This window comes from Entelurus aequoreus, linkage group LG02, assembly GCF_033978785.1.
Source record: "Entelurus aequoreus isolate RoL-2023_Sb linkage group LG02, RoL_Eaeq_v1.1, whole genome shotgun sequence".
In the NCBI taxonomy this organism is placed as follows: Eukaryota; Metazoa; Chordata; class Actinopteri; order Syngnathiformes; family Syngnathidae; genus Entelurus; species Entelurus aequoreus.
In genome coordinates this window covers 50,990,004-51,015,114 of record NC_084732.1, presented here as the reverse complement: position 1 = coordinate 51,015,114, position 25,111 = coordinate 50,990,004, and the positions used below count along the sequence as shown (strand labels likewise).

The 25,111-nt window shown below is 38.5% G+C and overlaps 2 protein-coding genes across 2 annotated transcripts in view; both read left to right on the top strand.

The window, feature by feature from the left end:
* LOC133635554 (uncharacterized) overlaps positions 1–25,111 on the top strand; it is a 318,673-nt gene that overhangs the window by 158,591 nt on the left and 134,971 nt on the right. The window lies entirely within an intron of this gene.
* ipo7 (importin 7) overlaps positions 1–25,111 on the top strand; it is a 42,489-nt gene that overhangs the window by 2,416 nt on the left and 14,962 nt on the right. Inside the window, 17 exon segments of the mRNA XM_062028669.1 lie at positions 1,218–1,299; positions 2,763–2,916; positions 9,615–9,773; positions 9,854–10,010; positions 16,732–16,821; positions 16,925–17,019; positions 17,097–17,181; positions 17,272–17,406; positions 18,183–18,282; positions 18,365–18,441; positions 18,587–18,703; positions 18,919–19,008; positions 19,157–19,322; positions 19,431–19,591; positions 19,785–19,913; positions 22,528–22,594; positions 23,323–23,448. Of these exon segments, the coding sequence (XP_061884653.1) occupies positions 1,218–1,299; positions 2,763–2,916; positions 9,615–9,773; positions 9,854–10,010; positions 16,732–16,821; positions 16,925–17,019; positions 17,097–17,181; positions 17,272–17,406; positions 18,183–18,282; positions 18,365–18,441; positions 18,587–18,703; positions 18,919–19,008; positions 19,157–19,322; positions 19,431–19,591; positions 19,785–19,913; positions 22,528–22,594; positions 23,323–23,448 (1,990 nt within the window).

Below are 25,111 nucleotides of genomic sequence, written 5' to 3'. Positions count from 1 at the left end.
AAGTAGGACATTTGTTATATTTTGTTGATTTTATGTATTTAGTCGTGCAGTTTTAGTTCCGTACATCCGAATAGGGAACAGACAAGGGTTGGAAAGAAAAGATGAGCGTGGAGAAGGACTACTGTCTGTTGGGAAAAATCCCAAAAATTGCCACACTGTCGAGGTGACTTTTCCTCTTGTTGACAATATCTTCGCGCTCTGCAGCACACACTTTTAGTTTCTCTTCTCACTACATGCAGCGTATCAACGATGATGGAACAACCAGACTTGATGGTTGATACCCTTATGCGAATAGCTGTTTAGCGTGTGCCTCCCATTGCTCACTTCCTGTTTTGCTAGGTTACAAGATTGCAAGGGCCTTTGTTCATGCAACCATCTAGGCTTCATTATTTCCAGTTTCTTTCGACGAAAAAAAAAATCATCTTTCGACCCTCCCCCCAAAATCAAACTTTATATCAAAGGCATTTTTATGTATATGGATTACGTGTCATATCGCGATATATATTGAAATTGTTTTTATGGGCCCAGCCCGAGTTAATACTAACTTTGAGCTTTGTGCTCTCCTATTATCTTTGCATAATGTTACTGTTATAATATGAGTTTTTTATTTATAATGTCCAATACTAATGATTGTGTATGAATCACTGTTGCATCGCTGTGCTTGTGAAAATTTCAGCTAGCAGCAGTGTCAAATTTTTCATTGTGCTTGTGGAAATCCCATACTGTACTTGTCAAGTTGTGCAGAGAGTGAAAAACATGTTGTCTGGGGGAGGATAGAGTCCTTCTGCTCAAGTACACAGTTTCTAAATACAGATCTATCCTTAGCCATGGGCTGTTTTTTTGTTGTGGAAAATGGCCAGGTAGGGATTGAACAAGTACTGTTGTGTTGAAATGTAGAACATGCACTATTCATATTAAGCAGAAGTGTAACAATATTTAGGTAGGAAGGAACTTAAGTTAATTAAGTCAATCCAAATTGTCTTTGTCTAACTCCTTATTCCAACATTTTTTTTAAAATTATGTTCTTTTAGTTAAAAATGTTTTTTAAACTGTATTGGCCTCCAAATATCAACAAGTGGAATGTATTAATCTATAGAATATATTATAACCAAGAATAATTTTTAATTAAAATAGAACTAAACAAATGTTTTGGTGTATTTTTAGGGTCTTTTAAAAAAAGTTCTGCTGTGCCTAACGTTTACATTTCTGATTTGCAGTGTCACACCCAGGTAAACTTTTTATCCACTCTGTTGCGCGTCACAATGACTGATCAGCTGGATTTGCCTGTCAGGCAAGCGGGTGAGTGTCAATTGGTATATTTATTGCTATGCTGTTTTTTAAAATTGTTTATTATTGTCATGGTCCATTGGGTTTGCTGTGTAGTAAAGTTAAGACAGAAGATAAAACAGATGAGGCATTTCAGGTGACATTGTATTTTTGGGTTTGTTTTAAGGTAAGTAAAGTGATTAATGTGAAGCTCTCAGTCATCAACCTAATTTGTTCAGAAAGGAAAATAATCATACCTAAAAAGTTTAACTACAATAATTGGTTCCACAGTCAAACACTTACCTACCAAAACATGAATTAACTTTACTATAAAAAATTCAGCCTTACGGTGTGTGACCTGTGTATGTGGGGGGGAGGTATAGAGAGAAATGGCTCATAGAAACAATGACAGTGGAAGAGAGAAGGGCACAGAGAACATGAGGTTTTGCGATCATTTAAAACTGAAAAAGACAAAAATTGTGGTGAAATGTTTGCCGTGTCAAAGAGAACTGTCCTTTTACAACAGTACTCCCATCAATTATACAACTTTACCAGAAATCATCCTTGTATATATAAGTGCAGCAAACAAGCCGAAATGGGTAAGTCTGTTCGCAGCTAACGCCGTCTGATGCGTGTCATGCATAACAAATGTTTTATTTAAACACAGTTGAGGACATGTTAGCATCTACAGTTTGAATGTTAGTGCTAACAAGTTCTTAATAAAACACCCTCCAATTAATACCCTATTGAATGTGTGTATATTAAATGGTTGACTACATTGTCACTAAATTTATCATACTTTATTAGTGTTTGTTTAGTTTAGTTCTTTTATTATCTTTTACTTGGTTCATGTTCATCTGGCAGCACGGTTTTTCTTATTTTTATTTATCATGTAAGTAATATCTAGTGATGCACCTGTTGTACAAGTGCAGTTTAAATGTTATGTGCATTTATAGGACACAATAATAAAGGGCATTAGAAAAATATTTTAATTTTAAACATTTTCCCAAAGTCGCATAGAGGCTAGAAAGTGTTAAAATCAATTTGTCGACTAATCAAAGAATTTAATCAATAGATTACTCGATTACTAAAATAATCGGTTGCTGCAGCCCTACATACAAGTGAGAGAAATAAGGTAACCACTCTATAATAAGATTAAATCAAATTACTGGTGATGTGTGATACCACTGATTTTCTTTCTGATCCGATTCCGACTAAAATTCAGGCTGGTATCTCCTCTGACACAATCCATTTCCCCGGTTTACACACATTTTTTCCTGAGGGAACTCTCTTGAAGGAGTCAATAAAGTACTATCTATCTACATAATCAATATCCAATTAACACGTTTTTGGTATATCTAAATAATTAGTTATTTAATCACATTTAGAGTACATCAATATGTTTGTTTCAGTACTCAAATGTTTATACATAGGGTTTGACTGTAGCCGATTGTTGCTCTGCCTCCTAACTTGTTTTTTCCCTGTTTTTAATTAAGGTGTGATTTACCTTAAAAACATGGTAACCCAGCACTGGTGCGATGGAGAGGCTTCTTCCACAGAAACACCTGCCAATAAAATCCCAGATGAAGACCGGCTGTTTATTCGAGATTCTATAGTGGAGGCCATCATCCACTCACCTGAGCGCATTAGGTGACCACACACACGTCTCCCATGTGTTTAAGATTTTGGCTGTGCCGCATTTTTCCACTCAACTTATAGGGGAACTGCACTTTTTGTGGAATTGTGCCTATCATTCACAATCCCTATGTAAAACAAGAGAACATATCTCTTTTGTTTTATGCATTTTTAGGGCTGGGCAGTATACTGATATCATGAGTTATACAAGTATATTTTAGAAAGGGGTTTGTATTTGAGACAATACCGCCATACCGATGTATAATATCTTTTGATGCTGCCTGTGGTATTTAGGCCAGCCGTTTATTTGCGCTTAATTCAATTTCTGCACCTTGGCATTGAGAGCACTGGGCAGAAATCATATTGCGTCAACACCCGCCGCGGTCCCATCCACCCACCTGTGGGCATCAGGGGATCACGCACACCTCTCCCATGTGTTTAAGTGAAAAAAATTGCGCAACTGCAGATTTAGGATGCACCGCATTCTTCCACTCAAATTATAGGGGAACTGCACTTTTTGTGCAGTTGTGCCTATCATTCACAATCCCTATGTAAAACAAGAGCACATGTCTTGTTTTTAATGCATTCTTAGGGCTGGGCGGTATACTGATATTACGAGTTATACAGGTTTATTCTAGAATGTATTTGAGACAATACCACCATACGATGTAATATCTTTAATAATAATAAAAATGGATTAGATTTATATAGTGCTCTTCTATCGACTAGATATTCAAAGCCCTCACAGAGAAGTGAGAACCGTATTCATTCACTCCACATTCACACTTGGGTGGTGGTAAAGCGGGGCTGCCTATTGCGCCTACGCCCCCTCTGACCACCACCTATCATTCATTCACCAGTGTGAGCGGCACTGGGAGCAAGGGTTAAATGTCTTGCCCAAGGACACTAGCAGTGACTTGGATGGCCAGAGATGGGGATCGAACCTGGAACCCTGAAGTTGCTGTAATGGCCGTTCTACCTGGCACGGCCGTTCTACCCGCCATGCCGTCTTTTGATGCCGCCTTTGATAGTTACTCCAGCCTTTCACACGTGCTTCATTCAGTTTCTTCACTTTGACATTCAGAGCACTGGGCAGAAATCACATTGCGTCAACACCCGCCGCAGTCCTTTGGTATGCTGTATTTTAATTGTGCATGTATGTGTATATATAGGGCTGGGCGATATGGCCTTTTATTAATATCGATATTTTTTGGCCATGTCACGATACACGATATATATCTCTATTTTTCCTTAGCCTTGAATGAACACTTGATGCATATAATCACAGCAGTATGATGATTATGTGTCTACATTAAAATCAATCAATCAATGTTTATATAGCCCTAAATCACAAGTGTCTCAAAGGGCTGCACAAGCCACAACGACATCCTCGATACAGAGCCCACATAAAAACATTCTTGTTCATACTGCATTAATATATGCTCATTTTAAACTTTCATGCAGAGAAGGAAACCACAACTAAGTCAATTTACCAAAACTGTATTTGTTAAACAGTTATTAAGCAGTGGCACAAACTTTCATGTCATTTCCAAAACAGAAAGTGCAAGATTGTCAGAGACATTTTAAAACAAGCTATTAGTGCACTTTTGTGCTTGATGTCACTAAGATGACATATCAAAACAACACTAAATTAAAGTGCACTTTTTGTACAGAACGCCACTACAATATTTTAAAACAAATAAAGTGCACTTTTGTGCATGATGTCACACAATATATTTTATCCCACTTACAAACCGTAATAATTCCTCTAATGTTATTTAATCAAAAATAGACTATTTTGGAGGGCGGTATCCGTCGTATATACAGTCGTATCTGTGTTAATATAACCCAGTTGTAGCTGGGATGCGTTGTCTTTAATCTCCTTTCTAATGAGTTCAATTTTCTTATTAAAGAAGTTCATAAAGTCATCTGCCGAGTGGGTGGAGCTACTGGGAGGAGTCCCTTGTTGGGTTAGCGATGCTACTGTACTAAACAAAAATTTAGGATCATTTTTGTTGAGGCGGATGAGATTTGAGTAATATTTAGCTTTAGCTAAGGTAAGCATGCGTTCATAAGTTATTAAACTATCATTCCATGCTTGATGGAAACCTCAAGTTTAGTCGCGCGCCATTTGCGTTCCAGCTTTCTACATGATAATTTATGAGCTTTAGTTTCTTCTGTAAACCATGGGGTGCGCCTTTTTAGGGGCCCTTTTTTGCTTCAGCGGTGCTATACTATCAATGGTTTCGCGCAGGGGATCGTCAAAGTTGTTAGTGAGGTTATCAATAGAGCCGACATAATTTGGGAATGGTGCCATTACCGAAGGCAGTACGTCAGCAAGAGTCATCGTTGTGGCAGCATTAATGTTGCGACTGCTATAGCAGTTATTATTATTATTAGCTTGTTAACAATGAGTCAGAAGTTCGAATTTTATAAGGTAATGATCGGACATTACTTTAGTATATGGGAGTATCATAACTTTGGAGGTGGTGACACCCCCGATAAGCACTAGATCTATCGTATTACCGTTGCGATGCATGCGTTAATTTATTATTTGTGTAAGACCAAAGTTATCAATTATGGTCTGGAGCGCCACACACTGAGGGTCCGATGTGGTATTCATATGGATATTAAAGTCCCCCATTATGATTATATTGTCGGCGTGCGTCACTACATCAGCAACGAACTCAGAGAATTCACTGATAAAGTCCGAATAGGGCCCAGTGGGGCGGTAGATAACAGCCAGGTCGAGAGGTAGCGGTGTGACAGACCTCATAGTAAGCACCTCAAACGATTTATATTTATTATTTAGGTTAGGGGTAAGGTTAAAGTTTTTATTATATATTAGTGCGACCCCCCACCCCTTTTAAGAGGACGGGCAATATGTGCATTCGTATAGTTAGGAGGAGATGCCTCATTTAGCGCAAAAAAATCGTCTGGTTTGAGCCAGGTTTCGCTAAGACCAATGATGTTAAAATTGTTGTCTCTAATGACCTCATTAACTAATAACGTTTTGGGAGACAATGATCTTATGTTTAAAAAGCCTATATTATAGGTATTGGGCTGTTTTGACAAGTTTTTATTGAAATGATCCGTAGTAGCAATATTAATAATGTTGCGTTTATTATGCGTAGTGCACTTTAAATAGTGTCGACCATATCTAGGAATTGATATGACAGGAATTTTCAGATTGTTTGCTTGGTGCTGCGATAAACTGAACGCATCATAATTTGCCACCTCAGTAGAATGCATGTCCACCTCTGACACAGTCACAACTGAAAAAACATTATGTGAGTTGTGTATTCTTCTAAGAGAATTGCTATGCGTACAGGGATTATCCAGCCTGGCGCTGGCTAGTTCTAGCTTAACTGACTTCCTCACCCGGACTAGCAGAAGCTGTAATTGCCTGTGACCGGGCTTGCTCTAGTGTAGTTAGTCAAGTGTGACTCAGAGTAGTCTATGTTCCTATACAGGATGATGGCGCCTTCCTGGTTAGGGTGAAGGCCGTCTCATCACAGGAAGCCTGGTTTGCCCCAGAAAGAGGGCCAGTTATCAATGAACGTTAGTCCCTGTTGTCTACAGAAGATAGCCAGCCACTTGTTAAGCGAGACTAATCTGCTATATCTCTCATCATTGCCTCTCGCAGGCAGAAAAGTAACTGTTTAAGTAGCACAGAATTACACAACATAAATAAAATATAAAATGTTATTTCTATGTAAAATAAATAACTTAGCTGTGCAAATAATACAAAATGTATCAAACTCTGATAAAAAATAAATTTGCAGGCAGGCTCTTTTTAATTCCCAGTCGACGATGTAATGGACTGTCGCACACGTACGGTTCTGGTCAGCATCAAGTAAGTGACTACTTAATTGTGAGGCTATGATCTTCCTCACTTTGGCATACATTTTTGGCAGCATTTCTAAAGAAGAGAATCCCTCTGCCATCTTCCACTAGTTTTTTAAATATTTAAATCGCCTGCTTGAAAATTCCCCATTCTCTTTTCCGACTCTTGCGTCGTCATTTGGGATGTCTGTTGTGATTTCCCTTCGTGGTTCGATGACTCGCCTTGTCTTGCCTCTGATTGGCCTGCCCCTAATGTTTTGCCCTAATCTCAACCAATCGTGACTCATCATAGTAAACAACCAACCAATTGTGACTCATCATAGTAAACAACCAACCAATCATGGATGTTCTTATACGTGCAAGCACGTCTTGGAAGGAGGAAGGGGAGGGGTTTAGTAGCCTATACAGTGTTGACAGGTAGTGGGAAGCGGGGGAGAATCAAGGAACACAACAAATAAGCGGTATTTGGTCATTTTAACGTCAAATTATATCAATATAACGATATGTTCTTTATTCATATCGTGTTTAAAAATATATCGATATATCACACAAACAGGAGTACGGCAAGGCTGTCTACTGTCACCCCTCCTCTTCTCTCCATCGACTGGACAATGAAAATTTCAGTGGATGGCCAGAGGACAGGATTACAGTGGAACCCTTTTGAACAACTAGAAGACCTTGATTTTGCTGACGACCTTGCTCTGATCTCAGGAACACACACACACATTCAACGCAAGACCACCAGATTGCATGAACACAGTAAACAGGCCTCAGGATAAACACTGGGAAGACCAAGGTCATGAGGCTCAACAGCAAATCCCATCAACCTATCACAATCAAGGAGCACCCCCTGGAAGATGTGGTCGAGTTTGTCTACCTGGGAAGCAACATCAGCACAGATGGAGGAGCTGATAAAGATGTCGGGCTGCGCATCAGCGAAGCAAGACATGCCTTTGGAACTCTCCGACCTGTATGGCTCTCTTCCCAGCTCTCCAGAAACACCAAAATCAGAATCTTCAATACAAATGTAAAATCTGTCCTCCTTTATGGCTGTGAAACCTGGAAAACCACCAAATCAATCATCCATAAACTACAGGTGTTTATAAACAACTGTCTCAGGTACATACTGAGGATTTGGTGGCCCAGCAAGATATCAAATGTAGCTCGATATATCACCCAACCCTAATATACAGACACACACACTTGAGTGTATGGCCATACTTTTATCCAACTGACCATTCTTTTAAAAAATCCAAACATTTACACACTTTAGATTTAAGTTTCGGGGGTGCATTGTTTGTAAAAATCTTTCGGTGCTGTCTGCCATGCTGGATGGTTATTTAAATGTTTAAGTTTGAAGCGAAGATTGTAATACTTTAATGCCACCTTTTTGTTTTAGCCATTCTTTCTCTCCACACTGTTTTTGCTTGTATGTGCAGCTGTTTGCGTGCTGACACACTCAACATCATGCACCTCGGCTCTATACTTCATTTCCGCACGGCAGCTTGCAGATGGAAAAAAAGTACCAGTATTTTTAAAATGAAATATAGAACAGTCTATCATTTATTAGTACCGTGGTACTTCATTAGTACCAGTATACCATACAACCCTAACATACTCTTAACAAAATATATAAATCTACTGATATTTATTTTCTTAACTATAATTTGAGTACAAATACGCTATAATTCTGACCCATGCAAACAATTAGAATCATTGCAAGGATGATTGATTGATATTCAGACTTTTCCATTATTTCGTTGATAAATCCATCTATCCATTTTCTACCGCTTGTCCCTTCTGGGGTCGCGGTGGGTGCTGGAGCCTATCTCACCTGCATTCGGGCGGAAGGCGGGGTACACCCTGGACAAGTCGCCATCTCATTACAGTTCGTTGATAAATAAGCAACTCAAAAGTTATGATTATGATTTCATAAAATGAAAAAAAAAAAATCTGTCTAACACAACATACTGTATATAAATGATGCCAATAGAACTAAGCTAATAAGATTCTACATTGCTGTTTACAGCAAAACAAGTAGTTTGTTGTTGCTTGACAAAAATACAATAATATTCCCTGACAGTAATAAAGTACTAGTGCAATAAATCCCCGCCGTTTATAATTGCAACATTTATTTGTAGAACATAAATAATTTAGTGTTCAAATGATAAGTTGCATTTTTCTCCACTAAAAAAATCATAAGTGAAATACCAGTTACCTTTGCCTCCAGATGAATCTTGGATTTAAACAATTACTTAGTTTTGTCTTCAAGTTATTTTGCCCTACGGTCTTTTCTTTCATACTAGTGCCTCTTATCAAACGCTTTCTCATCAGTCCTTTGTGGTTTTACGTTTGATGCGGTCGCAGCTGTTAACGCTACGTCTCAGCTTTACTTAAGTTTATTTTAAGGTAACATCCGATGTTATTGTGTTGAAGCTCGTCTTTAACCTTCACTGTTTAATTACTAGAGAATACAAACTACGAATGAAATGTCTTCTGACATGCTAAAAAAAAACACAACAATAATTATGATGCTATTCTCAAAAAAAAAATTTTTTTTAAATGATTCTTTACTCTGTACACATGCTGTGCATGCAGGCGGCAGCACAAACCACAACCGAGACCGACAACAAGCACGGAGATAAGCCTTTTATGTATTTTCGGCTCATTTTGGTGGTAGATTTTTCATTATCCGAATTATCAATCAGCATCATAATTGCCGTCATTGGTCAGTAACTTTCAGCCGCCTAAAATATTGTGTGCCCCGGAAGAAACACTTTGACCCTTGTTCTGACATCGAACCTAATTAAATTTGTCAGCCTCTGAACACTCACCATTATTTTGACATCTGTTTTTGGATCTGACAGGGTCCAGTTGACAACGTGTATCCACCACATGATCAAGCATGACTACCCCGCCAAGTGGACAACCATCGTGGACAAGATCGGCTTTTACTTGCAGTCCGACAACAGTGGAGGATGGCTGGGCATCTTGCTCTGCCTTTACCAGCTAGTCAAAAACTATGAGTAAGTCAAGGATTTCATGAATAATGTGTCCTCCAGTAATACCGCCACCCTAATGCTTACCTCTCCTCTGTATGTAACAGATACAAGAAGCCAGAAGAGCGTCAGCCTTTGGTGGCCGCCATGCACATTTTTATGCCTATGTTGAAAGACCGTTTCATTCAGCTTCTCCCCGACCACTCTACTGACTCTGTTCTCATACAGAAACAGATCTTCAAAATCCTCTATGCTCTATTCCAGGTAATACCGCAAACCTTGTTATATTTGGGATACTTCATTAAAGGGGAACTGCATTTTTGGGCATTTAGCCTAATATTCATAATCCCTATGTGAGACAAGCACACATGTTTTTCTCTTTTTTTGTTTATTCTAAATTGCAAAATGTGGCTAACAGTGTAGCTAAGGGTGAGTCGATCTATTCGCTTATAAAGCCCTCTAATAACATCCAAAAACCGCCAACGATACTCTAGTTACATGTTGTGACCTGAATATTAACCAAGTAATGCCAACATTGGTTTATAAGAATCAAGTTGAGAAACTACTTTTTGTGGCGCCTTGATGACAGAGCGGTAACTAACAACTGTGGCTATTGACATACTGAGCCGGTGAGCTGCTGCATCACTTCTGAGTTGGTATTAGATTATGCAAGGTATCCGTGGGGTCTTAAAAGTCTTATATCCAACAATTTGAATTTAGGCCTAAAACGATTGTAGCTGAGATAGGCTCCAGCACCCCCCGCGACCCCATAAGGGATAAGCGGTAGAAAATGGATGGATGGAAATGTCTAACATTCTCCAAAAATCTCATAAAAGATGCTAAATACGATTTTGAAAGGTCTTAAAAATGTTATTACCGTTACTTTTATTAAAAACATGCATAAACTTCGGTCTTGCTTTTAAATGTTTAGATTGATGAGGACGCTACAACATAATTACAAAACGGAACCAAAGTAGGCTACGTCTGCTGCTCGGTCACAATCTATAGCGCATCACTAGCACTGCTGTGCATGCAGCGTGTGTTAAAGTTTAGCAAAGCAGCGGAGAAAACGTAACGAAAGCCCACAGCAAAGCAACGATTTGTGGCTCCAGAACGATCAATTTAATGCATAGTTGAAGCTTGTATATGGAAACGTAAGTTTTTAAAACCCAAATGTGGAGCCATCGAGGAGGGAAGCGTTTGTAAACATTGTGGTGAATATCTGTGTTGGCCCTGGGATGAGGTGGCGACTTGTCCAGGGTGTACCCCGCCTTCCGCCCGAATGCAGCTGTGATAGGCTCCAGTGACCCCAAAAGGGACAAGCGGTAGAAAATGGATGAAATGATCATGTAAAAGTGAAAAATCTGGGAAAAGTCAGTGTCAAAAGATGCTGAAACGCCACAGACGCTTGAACAACGAAACAAAGATCAACTTAAAGGGGAACTGCACTGGAATTTTGCCTATCGTTCACAATCATTATCAAAGACATGTCGATGGATGGATTTTTACATTTTTTAATGCATTCTAAATATGAAATAAACATAAATAAAAGGAAATAAAAGTTTGCTTACAGCAAAGCCAAAGGGAGCTCCACTATTCTGCCCATAAAGTCTTGATGAATAACCATTCAAAAAGCGCCAACAATTTTCAATTTACATTTTGTGACGTGAATATTAACTAAATGTTAGTGATATTGTCTTTGTAAGTGCGAACTTTTATTAATTTTATGATAACAAACAACGGCACAATTCCAACAGGTTTACCTCCCCATGAAATCTCTTTCGTCTCCATGAGTCTTCGCTTCCCCGCCGGACACGCGCTTCTTCATTCTCTGCAAATCACCTTTCAGGCACTGACTGTTTGTATGCATGGGAAAAACTGACTTTAAAACCAAACCACGCAATCTTAAAACATTAAGATTAGCTGTTTTTACAGTATGAATTGATATATTTAGCCTAATATTTGCGCTTTATTGACAAGTTAAGTACTGAAAACTTCCATCCATCTTCAACCGCTTATCCGGAATCGAGTCGCGGGGACAACAGCTCCAGCAGAGACCCCTAGACTTCCCTCTCCAGAGCAACATTAGCAACTTCCTCCTGGGGAGATGAACACCCCCCCCCCCCTATATGGTCCTTGGCCTGCCCCGGGGGTCTCCTCCCAGATGCTCGTGAGGCATCCGTACGAGATGCCCGAACCACCTAAGCTGGCTCCTTTCCAAGCCACGGCTTTACTCCGAGTCTCTCTCGGGTGACTGAACTTCTCACCCTATCTCTAAGGGAGATGCCAGCCACCCTTCTGAGGAAACTCATTTCGGCCGCTTGTATCAGCTATCTTATTATTCAGTCATGACCCACATTTTTATGAATTTATTATGGGTCTACTGAAAATGTGACCAAATCTGCTGGGTCAAATGTATACTTACAGCAACGTACATTATCAATTTTGGTGATGTAGAAAAGTTACAATAAAATCAAATTAGCTTCATGGCATGGCCTCTTAACTTCATGTGAGTGATTATGATTGACGACTTCTGAGCCCATTTTAATAGGGCTCATGTGATGCAGTCATTAGACTCAGTTACAAACGCGACAATGGGGAAAGTCAAAGGAACTCAGCACAGATCTGAAAAAACTAATCATTGACTTGAACAAGTCAGGAAAGTCACTTGGAGCTATTTTAAAGCAGCTTAATGTCCCAAGAGCAACTGTGCAGACAATTGTTTGTAAGTATAAAGTGCATGGCACAGTTTTGTTACTGCCACGATCTGAAAGAAAACGCAAGCTACCACCTGCTGCTGAGAGAAAATTGGTCAGAATGATTAAAGAGTCAACCAAGAACCACCAAAAAGCAGGTCTGCAATGAATTGGAATCTGCTGGAACACAGGTGTCAGTGTCCACAGTTTAGCGTGTTTTGCATCGCCATGGACTGAGAGGCTACTATGCAAGAAGGAAGCCCTTGCTCCAGAAGCGATCACATGGACAAAGATAGTACCTTCCAGAGGAAAGTTCTGTGGTCAGATGAAGCTGTTTGGCCACAATACCCAGCAATATCAGGCTAGAATTAAGGTTTAAGAATGGCCTTCCCAAAGTCCTGACTTAAACCCCATTGAGAACATGTGGACAATGCTGGAGAAACAAGTCCATGTTAGAAAAACAACAAATTTAGCGAAACCAATTTTGTCAAGAGGAGTGGTCAAAAATTCAACCAGAAGCTTGTGGATGGCTACCAAAAGTGCCTTACTGCAGTAAAACTTGCGAAGAGACATGTAACCAAATCATCATCGGCGGTCACTCGAAGCGAGTATGACGATCCTCCTGGTAGGGGGGTATCCCTTTATTGAGGATGCCTGTGCGTGACTTTGTTTAACGTGGGGAGACTGGTGCACAGACAGTCACCACACGATCCTTGACAGATCCGGGTCAGGGTCCAGTGGCATGGAGTCCAAGACGACTGGGGACCCTTTTCTGCTGCAGCCTTCTTCCGCCATCCCAGCCGTTGTGACGCTCCATAGGGTTATCAATCATCCTCCGCCTGTTCCACCGTTGAGGTCTTGGGTCGTTATTTCCCCATAACTGGGCCAACATGAATGTGGGGGTGCCCTCTTCCGCCATCGCAGCCATTGTGGTGGTTCTTACATCTACAATCTTCCGCCTGCTCCGCCGTTAAGGTCTTCACCGTATCCCTGGCTGGGGGGCAGTCAGGTACTAGGCCTTTGTCAAGGGCCACCTAGGTAACAGTAGTAAAGGGTTTAACCTCCTAGTGCCCCAAGACCCCAATCGCTCTGCACTTTGTTTTTTTACAACTTTGTGCAGATACACTAGTATAGTACTTCAGATGTTTTTATCCGTTTGCTCAATTCTGACAGCCAGCAAAAGATTGCAAAGGTTAACCATTTAGCTTCATGCTAACCGTCCCTTTCACAGACAATATGTCAGTTGTGCTTTCCTCTACCATTGCTGACATTCTGGTTGTTGTTACATAAAAACACTTGATATGAAGCACTCTGCACCTTTTTACAAAAAAACTATTCTATGGCAAATCTGAAAAATGGCTGGTATGTGTCCCAATATTTTTTCAATTACCAGTAGATTACATTAGAGAGGCTCCTGGGGTATTAGTTGCTTTAACAATTTTGTTTTCCCAATGTGAAAGAGCAGGATAAAGCATAATTTCATTTACTTAAAATTAATTATTGTCCTCTGATTTTTCTTTGTCTTTGTACTTTTTTGTCCGTATGTATGTGAAATGGTCCTAAAATATATTCGCTATGGTCTCTAACTTCAATAGTACAAGGTTGGGGTTATAAACTGAAAAGTTGGTCAACTTTGACATTCAATTCATAACCGGAAGACATCGGGAAGTAGACGAGACAATATGCTTGTTTGCTTCCGGCATTTTTTACCTGAGGATTATGATGCACATCTAAATGGGTAGCACAAGTCTTGCTTTTAATTAGGGCTGTCAAGTGTTTAATTTTTTTGATCAGATTAATCACACTCTTGAGCCACAGGTTATTTTTCGCTTGTATATTTAAAATTTGCTGAAGAAAATATCCTAATATTTGGATACAAACGCATTTTGGTTGTCAGAATGTAATCCTAGCACATTTTCTAAATGTTTCATTTACCTGCAAGTCATTAATTTGCTTAAAACTTGGTGACCGTAAGTATAGTAAGAATTAAGTGCACCTTTTCAAAGTATTTTTTAATAATATAGCAAACAAGGTATGGATAGTAAACACACAAATAACTTTACATTTGCATTTACTCTTCCTTTAAAAAAAGAAAGACAAAATGATATTTGCATCCTTTAGATGCAATAAAAATAATCCCAGTCCAATTAAACATCTTGAATACATTGTATTTTACAGCCTCTCAATTGTTTAAAATGGGTACAGTACCGTATTTTTCGGACTATAAGTCGCAGTTTTTTTCATAGTTTGGCCGGGGGGGCGACTTATACTTAGGAGCGACTTATGTGTGAAATTATTAACACATTACCGTAAAATATCAAATATTTAGCTCATGCAGAGACTAGACGTATAAGATATCATCGGATCTAGCGATTAGGAGTGACAGATTGTTTGGTAAACGTATAGCATGTTCTATATGTTATACATACGAGGTACGTTCTCGGTTGGTTATTTATGCGTCATATAACGTACACTTATTCAGCCTGTTGTTCACTCTTCTTTATTTTAAATTGACTTTCAAATGTCTATTCTTGGTGTTGGGTTTTATCAAATAAATTTCCCCCAAAAATGCGACTTATACTCCAGTGCGACTTATGTATGTTTTTTTCCTTCTTTATTATGCATTTTCGGCCGGTGCGTCTTATACTCTGAAAAATACGGTAGATAGCCAGTTATGTATAAAGTGTCAGGCAGCTGACATTTACTGTGTCAGAAAATAACATTTGTCTGTTGACAATTGTCAACTTCGTCCATTCTAGACCACTGTAGGTCACTTGAGGTGCTCCATCAGACATATTAATGTTAGCCCAGTTTGCTTATGTGTGTTGAAGCGGAAACAGCTGGGGGAGTTGTGTATGAAACAAGCCCAGCTTCCTCATGAACATGACATGATGTCAGTTAAGGACTACATGCCTACAGAATGGCGAAATATGGGCCTCCAGAACTGCTTAATTTGCTGTATGGAGGCAGCGCTTATCATGCTTTTAAACCTTATTAGACCTTTTGTATACAGTTTGGAAGCTGCAGCAGAAGAAAAGAAACACAGACTCAGCAATGTATCGATGACTGCAAAGTTATTGAGTTCATTTTCATTTACCGGTAGATTTGATTGACTTAATATTATAAGTGCAGTTCTATAATTCTATAAAAAAAAAATTATATCTCTAATATCTGTAATTCATTTCTTTTTGACATTTAAGGCTTTCATTTTCACAATTTATTTAATGACTTAATGCTTTTTAAAGTTTTATCCAAAGTTCCATCTGAGTTTGTTCTGAAGTGAAATTGGCCGCCTCTCATCACTCATCTTTGCACTGTGTAACATAAGGCGCCGCCTTCCAGGTTTAGGTGCGGTCATTACAAATGGTGTGATTAATTTTGATTCATTTATAATAACGCGATAATTTTTTTAAATTAATCACATGCGTTAACGCGTTACTTTTGACAGCCCTAGTTTAAATGTATAATCTTCCCATCAGTCTGCATCCCAGTGAGAGCAGACATTGTACAGTAAGTGATTGTTTTATTATGTTTGTAGTTTGCATTTCTTGTTCAACTTTTAGCATTGCTGCTACATGATGCAGAGTATTTCACTTTAGTAAGATCTGCTTATCACTTAGCTTCTAAACCTTATTTTTCATGCTTAACATTATACGGTTCTGGATTATCATTTGTCCCAATGTAGTAATTTTTGGCTCTCATGAAGTCTGCCATAATGCATAGTATCGTAGTTGATTTTAATGAATTAGCGAAAGTGAAATCAATTTGTCTACAAAATCCTTGAAATGACCAAAATACGTAAATGTTACATCCTATTATGATTTTGCCTGTTACTATATTACAAAATACTTACAGCATGTATATAACACTTAAAGGCTTTAGGATGTTTTTCAGAGCACTTTATAGGTGGAATGCAGTAGCTCAATTGTCCATTACCAGCATTGTTAGCCACCTAGTGCTAACTTAAATTTACGATTTACAATGCATAAAAAGATGTGTCTCACACAAGGATTGCGAACGATAGGCAACGGCCCTAAAAAGTGCATTTTGTTTTTAATGTTAGAATTCAGATAATATAAACTTGCTATTTGATAACAAATAGCATTCTGACTGAAATGTCTGCCCATTAGGGTATTAAAACACCTGCACATGAGCTTATTTTTTAAATGTATGTTTTCTCTACTACTTCTGCTATTACCAGCATATTTTTGAGAGCTCTAAAGTGCTCTGTGTTTATGACAAACACAAATCAGGTAAAATATGAGACTTTTCTGCTCTTGTGTGCACAGTATAACCTCCCCTTAGAACTCATCAACAGACAGAACTTGACAGAATGGATGGAGATCATCAAGACAGTAGTAGACAGAGATGTCCCCCCGGTGAGAATTTGATCCAAATATGTTGCACCAAGAATGACAATTATCTTTTGTTCACTGTTTTATTCTGTATAATGCACGGACTGGATTGATGTTTTCGGTTCAGGAGACAATGCAAGTTGATGAAGAGGAGCGACCCGAACTTCCCTGGTGGAAGTGTAAGAAGTGGGCCCTACACATCTTGGCTCGGCTATTTGAGAGGTACAGATCCAATTAAGAGTATTCTGTCATTAAGGTCTTGTAGCATGTCACTTTCAAATGTTAAACCCTTCTTGCAGATATGGAAGCCCAGGCAACACAACCAAAGAGTACACAGAGTTTGCTGATCTTTTCCTAAAGGAATATGCAGTACCAGCACAGCAGGTATGGCTTAGGAACTGTGATGTAAACAGTAATTTTCCAGTTAAATGCCAGTGTCCAAATGTAATAGTTTTCTTTTTTGTCTGCTTTTAGGTGCTGCTTAAAGTCTTATGTCAGTATAAGGAACAGCAATATGTGGCTCCTAGAGTCCTCCAGCAAACACTCAATTACGTCAACCAGGGGATTGCTCATGCTCTCACATGGAAAAACCTCAAACCACACATTCAGGTACCAAACCAGTGTCACGGGACTTTATTATGCTAGTACGAAAGTCACTACCCATGTGACGTTTTCAATCTGTCTTAGCTCTTTGGTGGGTGTTCATTGGGAGACTTGCAATTATTTGCCAAAATGCTATAGGCAGTGTATTTCTGAGAGGAAGGAGCCACAACTCTCACTGACTAGCTTCCTGTGTATAGTAGTAGTAAACAATGGAGACTGAAACTTCATCCAGATCGTTGTTGAAGCTGGAACTAGTCACTCGTCACTTTTATTGTACATGTTGCTTCAAAACCACCTATTTTTATAATCTTCATATTTGCAAATATATTTTTTGCTGAGATCCTCAATAGTGCTTTTGCAGTAGGTAAATACAAATGATGTGCTAAAAAAGCAACCAATCAGAGTGTATAGAGGCCCTCAGACGTTCATTGTGAAGACTGTAAGTAGTTGACAAATTTGACTCGCGGGTAAGAAGGAAACCGCTTTTGTAGCTAATAATACTGGCTCCCAAAGTACCCGACTTGTAGGGGAATCTGTCATTAATGCAATAATTTATTGTTGCAAATTAATACTTGTTGCCACTGTAATATAAACCATTCGGCCTGTAATATGTTATTGTATTGCTATATAAATCTATTTCTACTAGATGAATTAACCCAACCTTTAAAATGTTTGATAAATGCACCAAGAATGAGCCAAAATGAATACCTGTAATGTTAGTTTATTTGCCACCTATGTTCTTTCTCTATACTGACTGCTCTTGTCTTTCTTCTTTCCATTAGACCATCATTCAAGATGTGGTTTTCCCCCTCATGTGTTACACAGACAGTGATGAGGAGCGCTGGCAAGAAGACCCCTATGAGTACATTCGCATGAAGTTCGGTAAGCAAAAGATACCACAAAATTATAACTAAATCAATTTAGTGAATCGGACAGAAATATTTGTACCTTCGGTCCACTTCAGATGTATTCGAGGACTTCATTTCTCCTACGACAGCTGCCCAAACGCTCCTCTTTACTGCCTGTAACAAAAGAAAGGAGGTTTGTTTATTTGCCCTTTACTGACAATTGCGTTGATCTCTGTGAATGTTCAATACTTCGAAGAGTTAAATAAAACTCATTGAGCCCATTGGTAGTCTGAGTTACATTTTTAAGGCTATTATTGTATCTGTCCTATTATGTTTAGGTGCTTCAAAAGACAATGGGCTTCTGCTACCACATTCTAACTGATCCTGCCACTGACCCCCGTAAAAAAGATGGGGGCCTCCACATGATAGGATCTCTGGCTGAGATCCTGCTCAAGGTAATCGACCTCTTAACCCATATATAAAGATGAATCGCACTGAAAATATCTTTACCAGGTGTTCTTTAGTTGGCACTACTTTTGAAAATGTTTAGTTATAATGGTGAAGCAATGTGGTCCCAAAAAACCCTGGAATTTGCATACCCTAAGTGGACAGGAAACATATTTTGAAGCTTGTGGCTTTCCGTAACACAATGATTTATTTCTTCACATAGAAAAAAATTTATAAGGACCAGATGGAGTTCATGCTGCAGAATCACGTCTTCCCCTTATTCCGTAATGAACTGGGCTACATGAGAGCCAGAGTAAGTGATAATTGTATGGATTGTACAACGATTCTCAATCTAAATTGAATTACCACTCTCGCTACATTTTTAATGTAATGACATTGTAATCTGGTCTCGGCCAATTTTTCCCATTTTTGTTTTAACTAAATGCCAAACATTTTTTTAGGCATGCTGGGTGCTTCAGTATTTCTGTGAGGTGAAATTCAAAAGTGACCAGAACCTGCAAACTGCTTTGGAGCTTACCCGCATCTGTCTAATCAATGACAATGAGATGCCTGTGAAGGTGGAGGCTGCCATTGCCCTGCAGGTTCTCATCAGCAACCAGGAGAAAGGTGATGAAAAAAATTTGCTCATAATTTTCTGGTTCTGTGCCTCATGTATAATTAAGGAGTCATTTAAAGTCCTCTTGACCTCTGGGATGTGTTTTTCGTTTACCTCAGCCAAAGAATACATCACCCCCTTTATTCGGCCAGTGATGCAAGCTTTGCTGCATATTGTCAGGGAGACTGAAAACGATGATCTTACCAATGTCATACAGAAGATGATCTGTGAATACAGTGAAGAGGTGACTCCCATCGCAGTGGAGATGACGCAGCATTTGGTGAGAACAATCTTTATGCAATATGTGCAAAACATGCATTTTATGTGACGCATCCTCTTTAAAAACACTTGAGTGATTGGGGAATAAAAGGCTTTATTTTTTATTTTAAAGCTGTTCCTCTGTTGGACTTTGAAAAGCCATCACTCACTGCCTCCTAAACGGCGCAATCACAATCCTCCTTTTACTTTGACAGGCTATGACGTTCAACCAGGTGATTCAGACGGGGCCTGATGAGGAAGGAGGAGATGACAAGGCTGTTACAGCTATGGGCATCCTCAACACCATCGACACATTGTTAAGTGTGGTGGAGGACCACAAAGAGGTGATCAGCAAAGCCCCTGAAAAGGGTGCCCCACACACACGAAGTGCACACACATACAAAGCTGACCATCCCAGTACCGCTTTCTCCTGTCGCCTCTCTGCCAACACACTTCAGCCAGCCACCAGCTCCATAGAACATGCGCTGCTCTAGCCATGTTTTGAAGCACCCAGACTAAGGCAGGAGCAAAAATAATGCTGCTGCCACTGTGCTGAAGCGTAGGCGTACAAAGCCAAATGCCATTTGATGTGACCACCTCCATTTGCAAAACATCTTCAAAGCACTGTCACCCTTTTGTAAACCCCTTTTTATCAACAATGGAATAAATTAGGCCATTTTTAAGAAACTTCCTACAATTACATTTGCATGCAATTGTAAGCACCGTAATTTCCGAACTATAAGCCACTACTTTTTCCTAGGCTTTGTACTCTGCGGCTTATAAAACGGTTCGTCTAATTTATGAGTTTTTTTAGCGAATAGCTTTAAAAAACAAAGCAAATTATACTGAATAGGTGTGTTATTGTTTGTGCTATGGTGCCATATTTAGGACCAGTTCGTTCACTGCATGTGCAGCTTTGCCGCATTGCTCTTCTGTTTGAACTGAGCCTTCAACCGGAAGTAGAAGTCGTGTTCCGTCTTCTAGCTGATAGCGTTTTTACTCGTATGGATTCTTCATTCATCATTTCATGCAGCGTTTTTAATTTTTACAGTAGAACTAAACCAATTCTTACTTACTTGACTGTCCCATGTGAGATGTCTGTAGAAGGGTTTAATACATATTTGTATGTGCTATCGTAATGTAATGAAGCTAGCATTGTTAGCATTAGCTAATATGCTAACACATTTACGAGTATCCTTGTTAATATTATCTTATGATGGCATTCTTTTTGTATTTTTTCAGTTTTGTAAAATTCACCAAACATCAATGTGAACTTTTTGAGTCTGTTTAGCTGATTGAAGCGCCAGCTTGTGCAGCTAGTCGGTCCATGACGATGACCTCAGTTTTGTTTGATCAGCCGTTTTACTGCCGTATTAGACACCGTATGGAAAGAACTAAGGTATGTAAATAAACATTTACAAAATCTTTCTGTGTAAATAACTTACTTCACAATGTATATCTGCAGCTTATAGTCCGGTGCGGCTCATCTAAAAGTTAGTAGGTGCGGCTTATATCCCGGTGCGCTCTATAGTCTGGAAATTACGGTAATTTTTTTTAAATGTTATTTATTTTTTAATGTCCTGCCCAGCTTCTCGGGCAAATCATATAGCAGATGTAGATGCCCATACCGGCTGTTCATATTTACTTTACAAAAGAGAAGTGTAGGATACTTCTCTTGTTGCCTTACTTGTATTTTGACTTTATTAAATGTATTTATATTATCATTTGGTGCAGCCGGGCCGGAGCAGGAGGGGATAGAAAGAGAGAAAAAGGAAGACAGAGGGGGGAATTTTGGGGACAAGAGGGGGATTAGACAGAGAGACAAAAACAACAACAGCAAACACAACAACAACAGAGCAACATCAGCAAATACGACATGTACAAATATGATGGTAAAAGTAATAGCAAATAAGCAGTTAGCGAAAATAATAAAACAAATACAGAAATGACAATGAGCATTATTACACTAAAAATGGAGCAATATGAAAACCAATAGAAATAGTGCTATTGATAATAAACAATACCAATACTTTACCTTTATTATCAACAATACAATTGTTCAAATGCAACAATACATATACGTAATGATAACTTGAGATACGAAAGAATGCAGAAAAATGGAGGGGAAGAAAGAGAAGCAACCTACATTAACCTTGTAGATTGTTATAGTAACAATAGGTTAAGCTTTGTCAGTGTGCCATGTGTTATACCCAGTTTACCCTAGGGCAACAACGTTAATATATGTTTGATGAAACGTGATTATGTGCATGAGTGTATGTGTGCATATGTACTTGTATATGTACAGAATGTGTATGTGTGCTTGTACAGTGAATGTATATGTACAGTATGTGTATATGTGTGTACAGCGAATGTATATGTACAGTATGTGTATACAGTATGTGTTTGAACAGTGAATTTATATGTACAGTATGTGTATATGTGTGTTTGTACTGTGAATGTATATGTACAGTATATGTATGTGTGTGTTTGTACAGTGAATGTATGTGTAGTATGTGTATGTGTGTGTTTGTACAGTGAGTGTATATGTACAGTATGTGTATATGTATGTTTTTACAGTGAATGTATATGTACAGTATGTGTATACAGTATGTTTGTATAATGAATGTGCGTGTGGATGTACGAACTTTGAGTGTGTAAATATGTACTGTATTTATTTGTATATGTATGTGGGAGCGTAGGTACCTATGTATGTCTGTATGTATGTGTGTGAGTATATGATGTGTGTGAGTATATGTGAATTTGCATGTACAATACATTTGACTCCCAGTGTGTGCGGGAGCCAGAGTACGGCCCCAGCCTCCCCGAGAGCCAAACATTACGGTAATTAGAATAAAATGGTAGTTTGGTTATTTGCTTTGTTGTGCAGTATAATGTCCTCATGCAGCCTTCTCATGATATATTTTTGATTTGATCATAATTTTCTTGAACCTTGTGCAGATCACACAGCAACTGGAAGGCATCTGTCTGCAGGTGATTGGCACTGTGCTGCAACAACATGTAATGGGTAAGCGGAGTTCCAGTTTATCTTGTTAAGCCACATTCTGTCTGCAGTTTGCTCTCCCTATGCTCACTAGTATGTTTTAATGTCAATACATTTTGTGTCCCATGTGTTTTGCATATACTAACTTAGAATATACACTACCCTTCAAAAGTTTGGGGTCACCCAAACAATTTTGTGGAATAGCCTTCATTTCTAAGAACAAGAATAGACTGTCGAGTTTCAGATGAAAGTTCTCTTTTTCTGGCCATTTTGAGCGTTTAATTGACCTCACAAATGTGATGCTCCAGAAACTCAATCTGCTCAAAGGAAGGTCAGTTTTGTAGCTTCTGTAACGAGCTAAACTGTTTTCAGATGTGTGAACATGATTGCACAAGGGTTTTCTAATCATCAATTAGCCTTCTGAGCCAATGAGCAAACAAATTGTACCATTAGAACACTGGAGTGATAGTTTCTGGAAATGGGCCTCTATACACCTATGTAGATATTGCACCAAAAACCAGACATTTGCAGCTAGAATAGTCATTTACCACATTAGCAATGTATAGAGTGTATTTCTTTAAAGTTAAGACTACCTTAAAGTTATCTTTATTGAAAAGTACAGTGCTTTTCCTTAAAAAATAAAGACATTTCAATGTGACCCCAAACTTTTGAACGGTAGTGTATGCTGTTGCAAATATTCTTGCTGTGTACTGTACTCTTATGGACTTTCTAAATCATGTTTTATTTTTCAGAGTTCTATGAGGAAATTCTGTCTTTGGCTCATAGCCTGACTTGCCAGCAGGTGTCACCACAAATGTGGCAGCTGCTTCCATTGGTCTATGAAGTCTTCCAGCAAGATGGATTTGACTACTTCACAGGTTAATATGCTAACGGCACATGCTGTCACAATACATGGCTATCTTTTATGCCTGTCATTAATCCAGATCCATGCCAATGTATCAACTACGGGTCGAATCTTTTGACACGGTACAATTACGATTCAGAGGCTACAATTTGATGATAAATTGATATATGCATTATTACCGGTATATTGTATATTAGTGATGTAACGATAATAAAGTTAAACACGGTGAAACTCCGCACAGTATTACCTTTTTAAACTACCGCCACAACTTGATAAACTTACAGACTGACCAGCGCAAGCGCGTTAGCTTTGTTAAATTCTAACATGAATACAAGACACATTAACGTCTTTCCCCATTATTAAACTATATAACTCAATCTAAACTTGTATGAACACTTGGCTGTCTGAGCAACTAGGATATTCAATTGTGTACATTAAACCTACAGGCTGTGCTGTCTTAGCAAGCACAGACTGATCAATCTATACTCAAAGGAATACAATACAGACAGAGGTGGGTTTGTTTTGGTGTATTTTTTAGTAACTATTAGCACATAGAGGTGTTTATAACAGCAAGTTAACTCATGGTTTTCCTCTATCAATCTTTACCAATACAATTTTTTTATTTGTACAAATTAAAATTGAAGAACATACATATTCAAGCACTCAAATAAAAATATGGCTCTTAAAAAGCCAGAACAATTTTGTTTCTTTTGCCAAGAATCTGTCTTATTTATTTTAGCATTTTTTTTAATACAACTTGATTAACAGATTTAATTGTGTGTGTGTGTGTGTGTGTGTGTGTGTGTGTGTGTGTGTGTGTGTGTGTGTGTGTGTGTGTGTGTGTGTGTGTGTGTGTGTGTGTGTGTGTGTGTGTGTGTGTGTGTGTGTGTGTGTGTGTGTGTGTGTGTGTGTGTGTGTGTGTGTGTGTGTGTGTGTGTGTGTGTGTGTGTGTGTGTGTGTGTGTGTGTGTGTGTGTGTGTGTGTGTGTGTGTCCTTTTTGAGCACATTCAAAGATACCGCAATAATGATAACGTAATAAGTTTGCTCACAATATAATAAATGTTCATATCGTAACATCCTTATTGTATATTGTTATATATTATAAATTATATTAATAGTCTATATAAAGCTCCTCTAGCGGATGCAATTGCGTATATGGAAAGACACGTACATTCTTTGTTGCCATACACATGGAATAGAGCTGGACGATTATTGAAAAAATAATAAACATATTTTTTATTGGTATTGTAATCACGATTAATAACACAATTATTCATCAATATGAAAATTAGTATTGTACCATAAAAACCTAACTAAAAATATAGTTATAAAAAAATAAAACAAGTTAAAGTAAAATAAAACAATATAACTAAACAATATCAATATAAAACAATACAATTCAGTTTTTCTGTTTTTTTAAGCTTTTACACCTGCTGTACCACAGTGTGTGCTTTTTCGTCGAAATGTAATGTTTGTTGCATAGATGCAACAATTTATTGGTATATACAGCTTTGCACAATTTTGACCTGTATTTTAGGTCAAAGCATAACTATGTAAATGTATCAATAAGTGTTTAAAGTACATTATGCTTGTGTGAGGTACTTTTTTGGAAACCTTTATTTTGTTACTGTAATCAGACTGGATGTAGCGCACTGCGCTATTATAGTCAAGGGAGG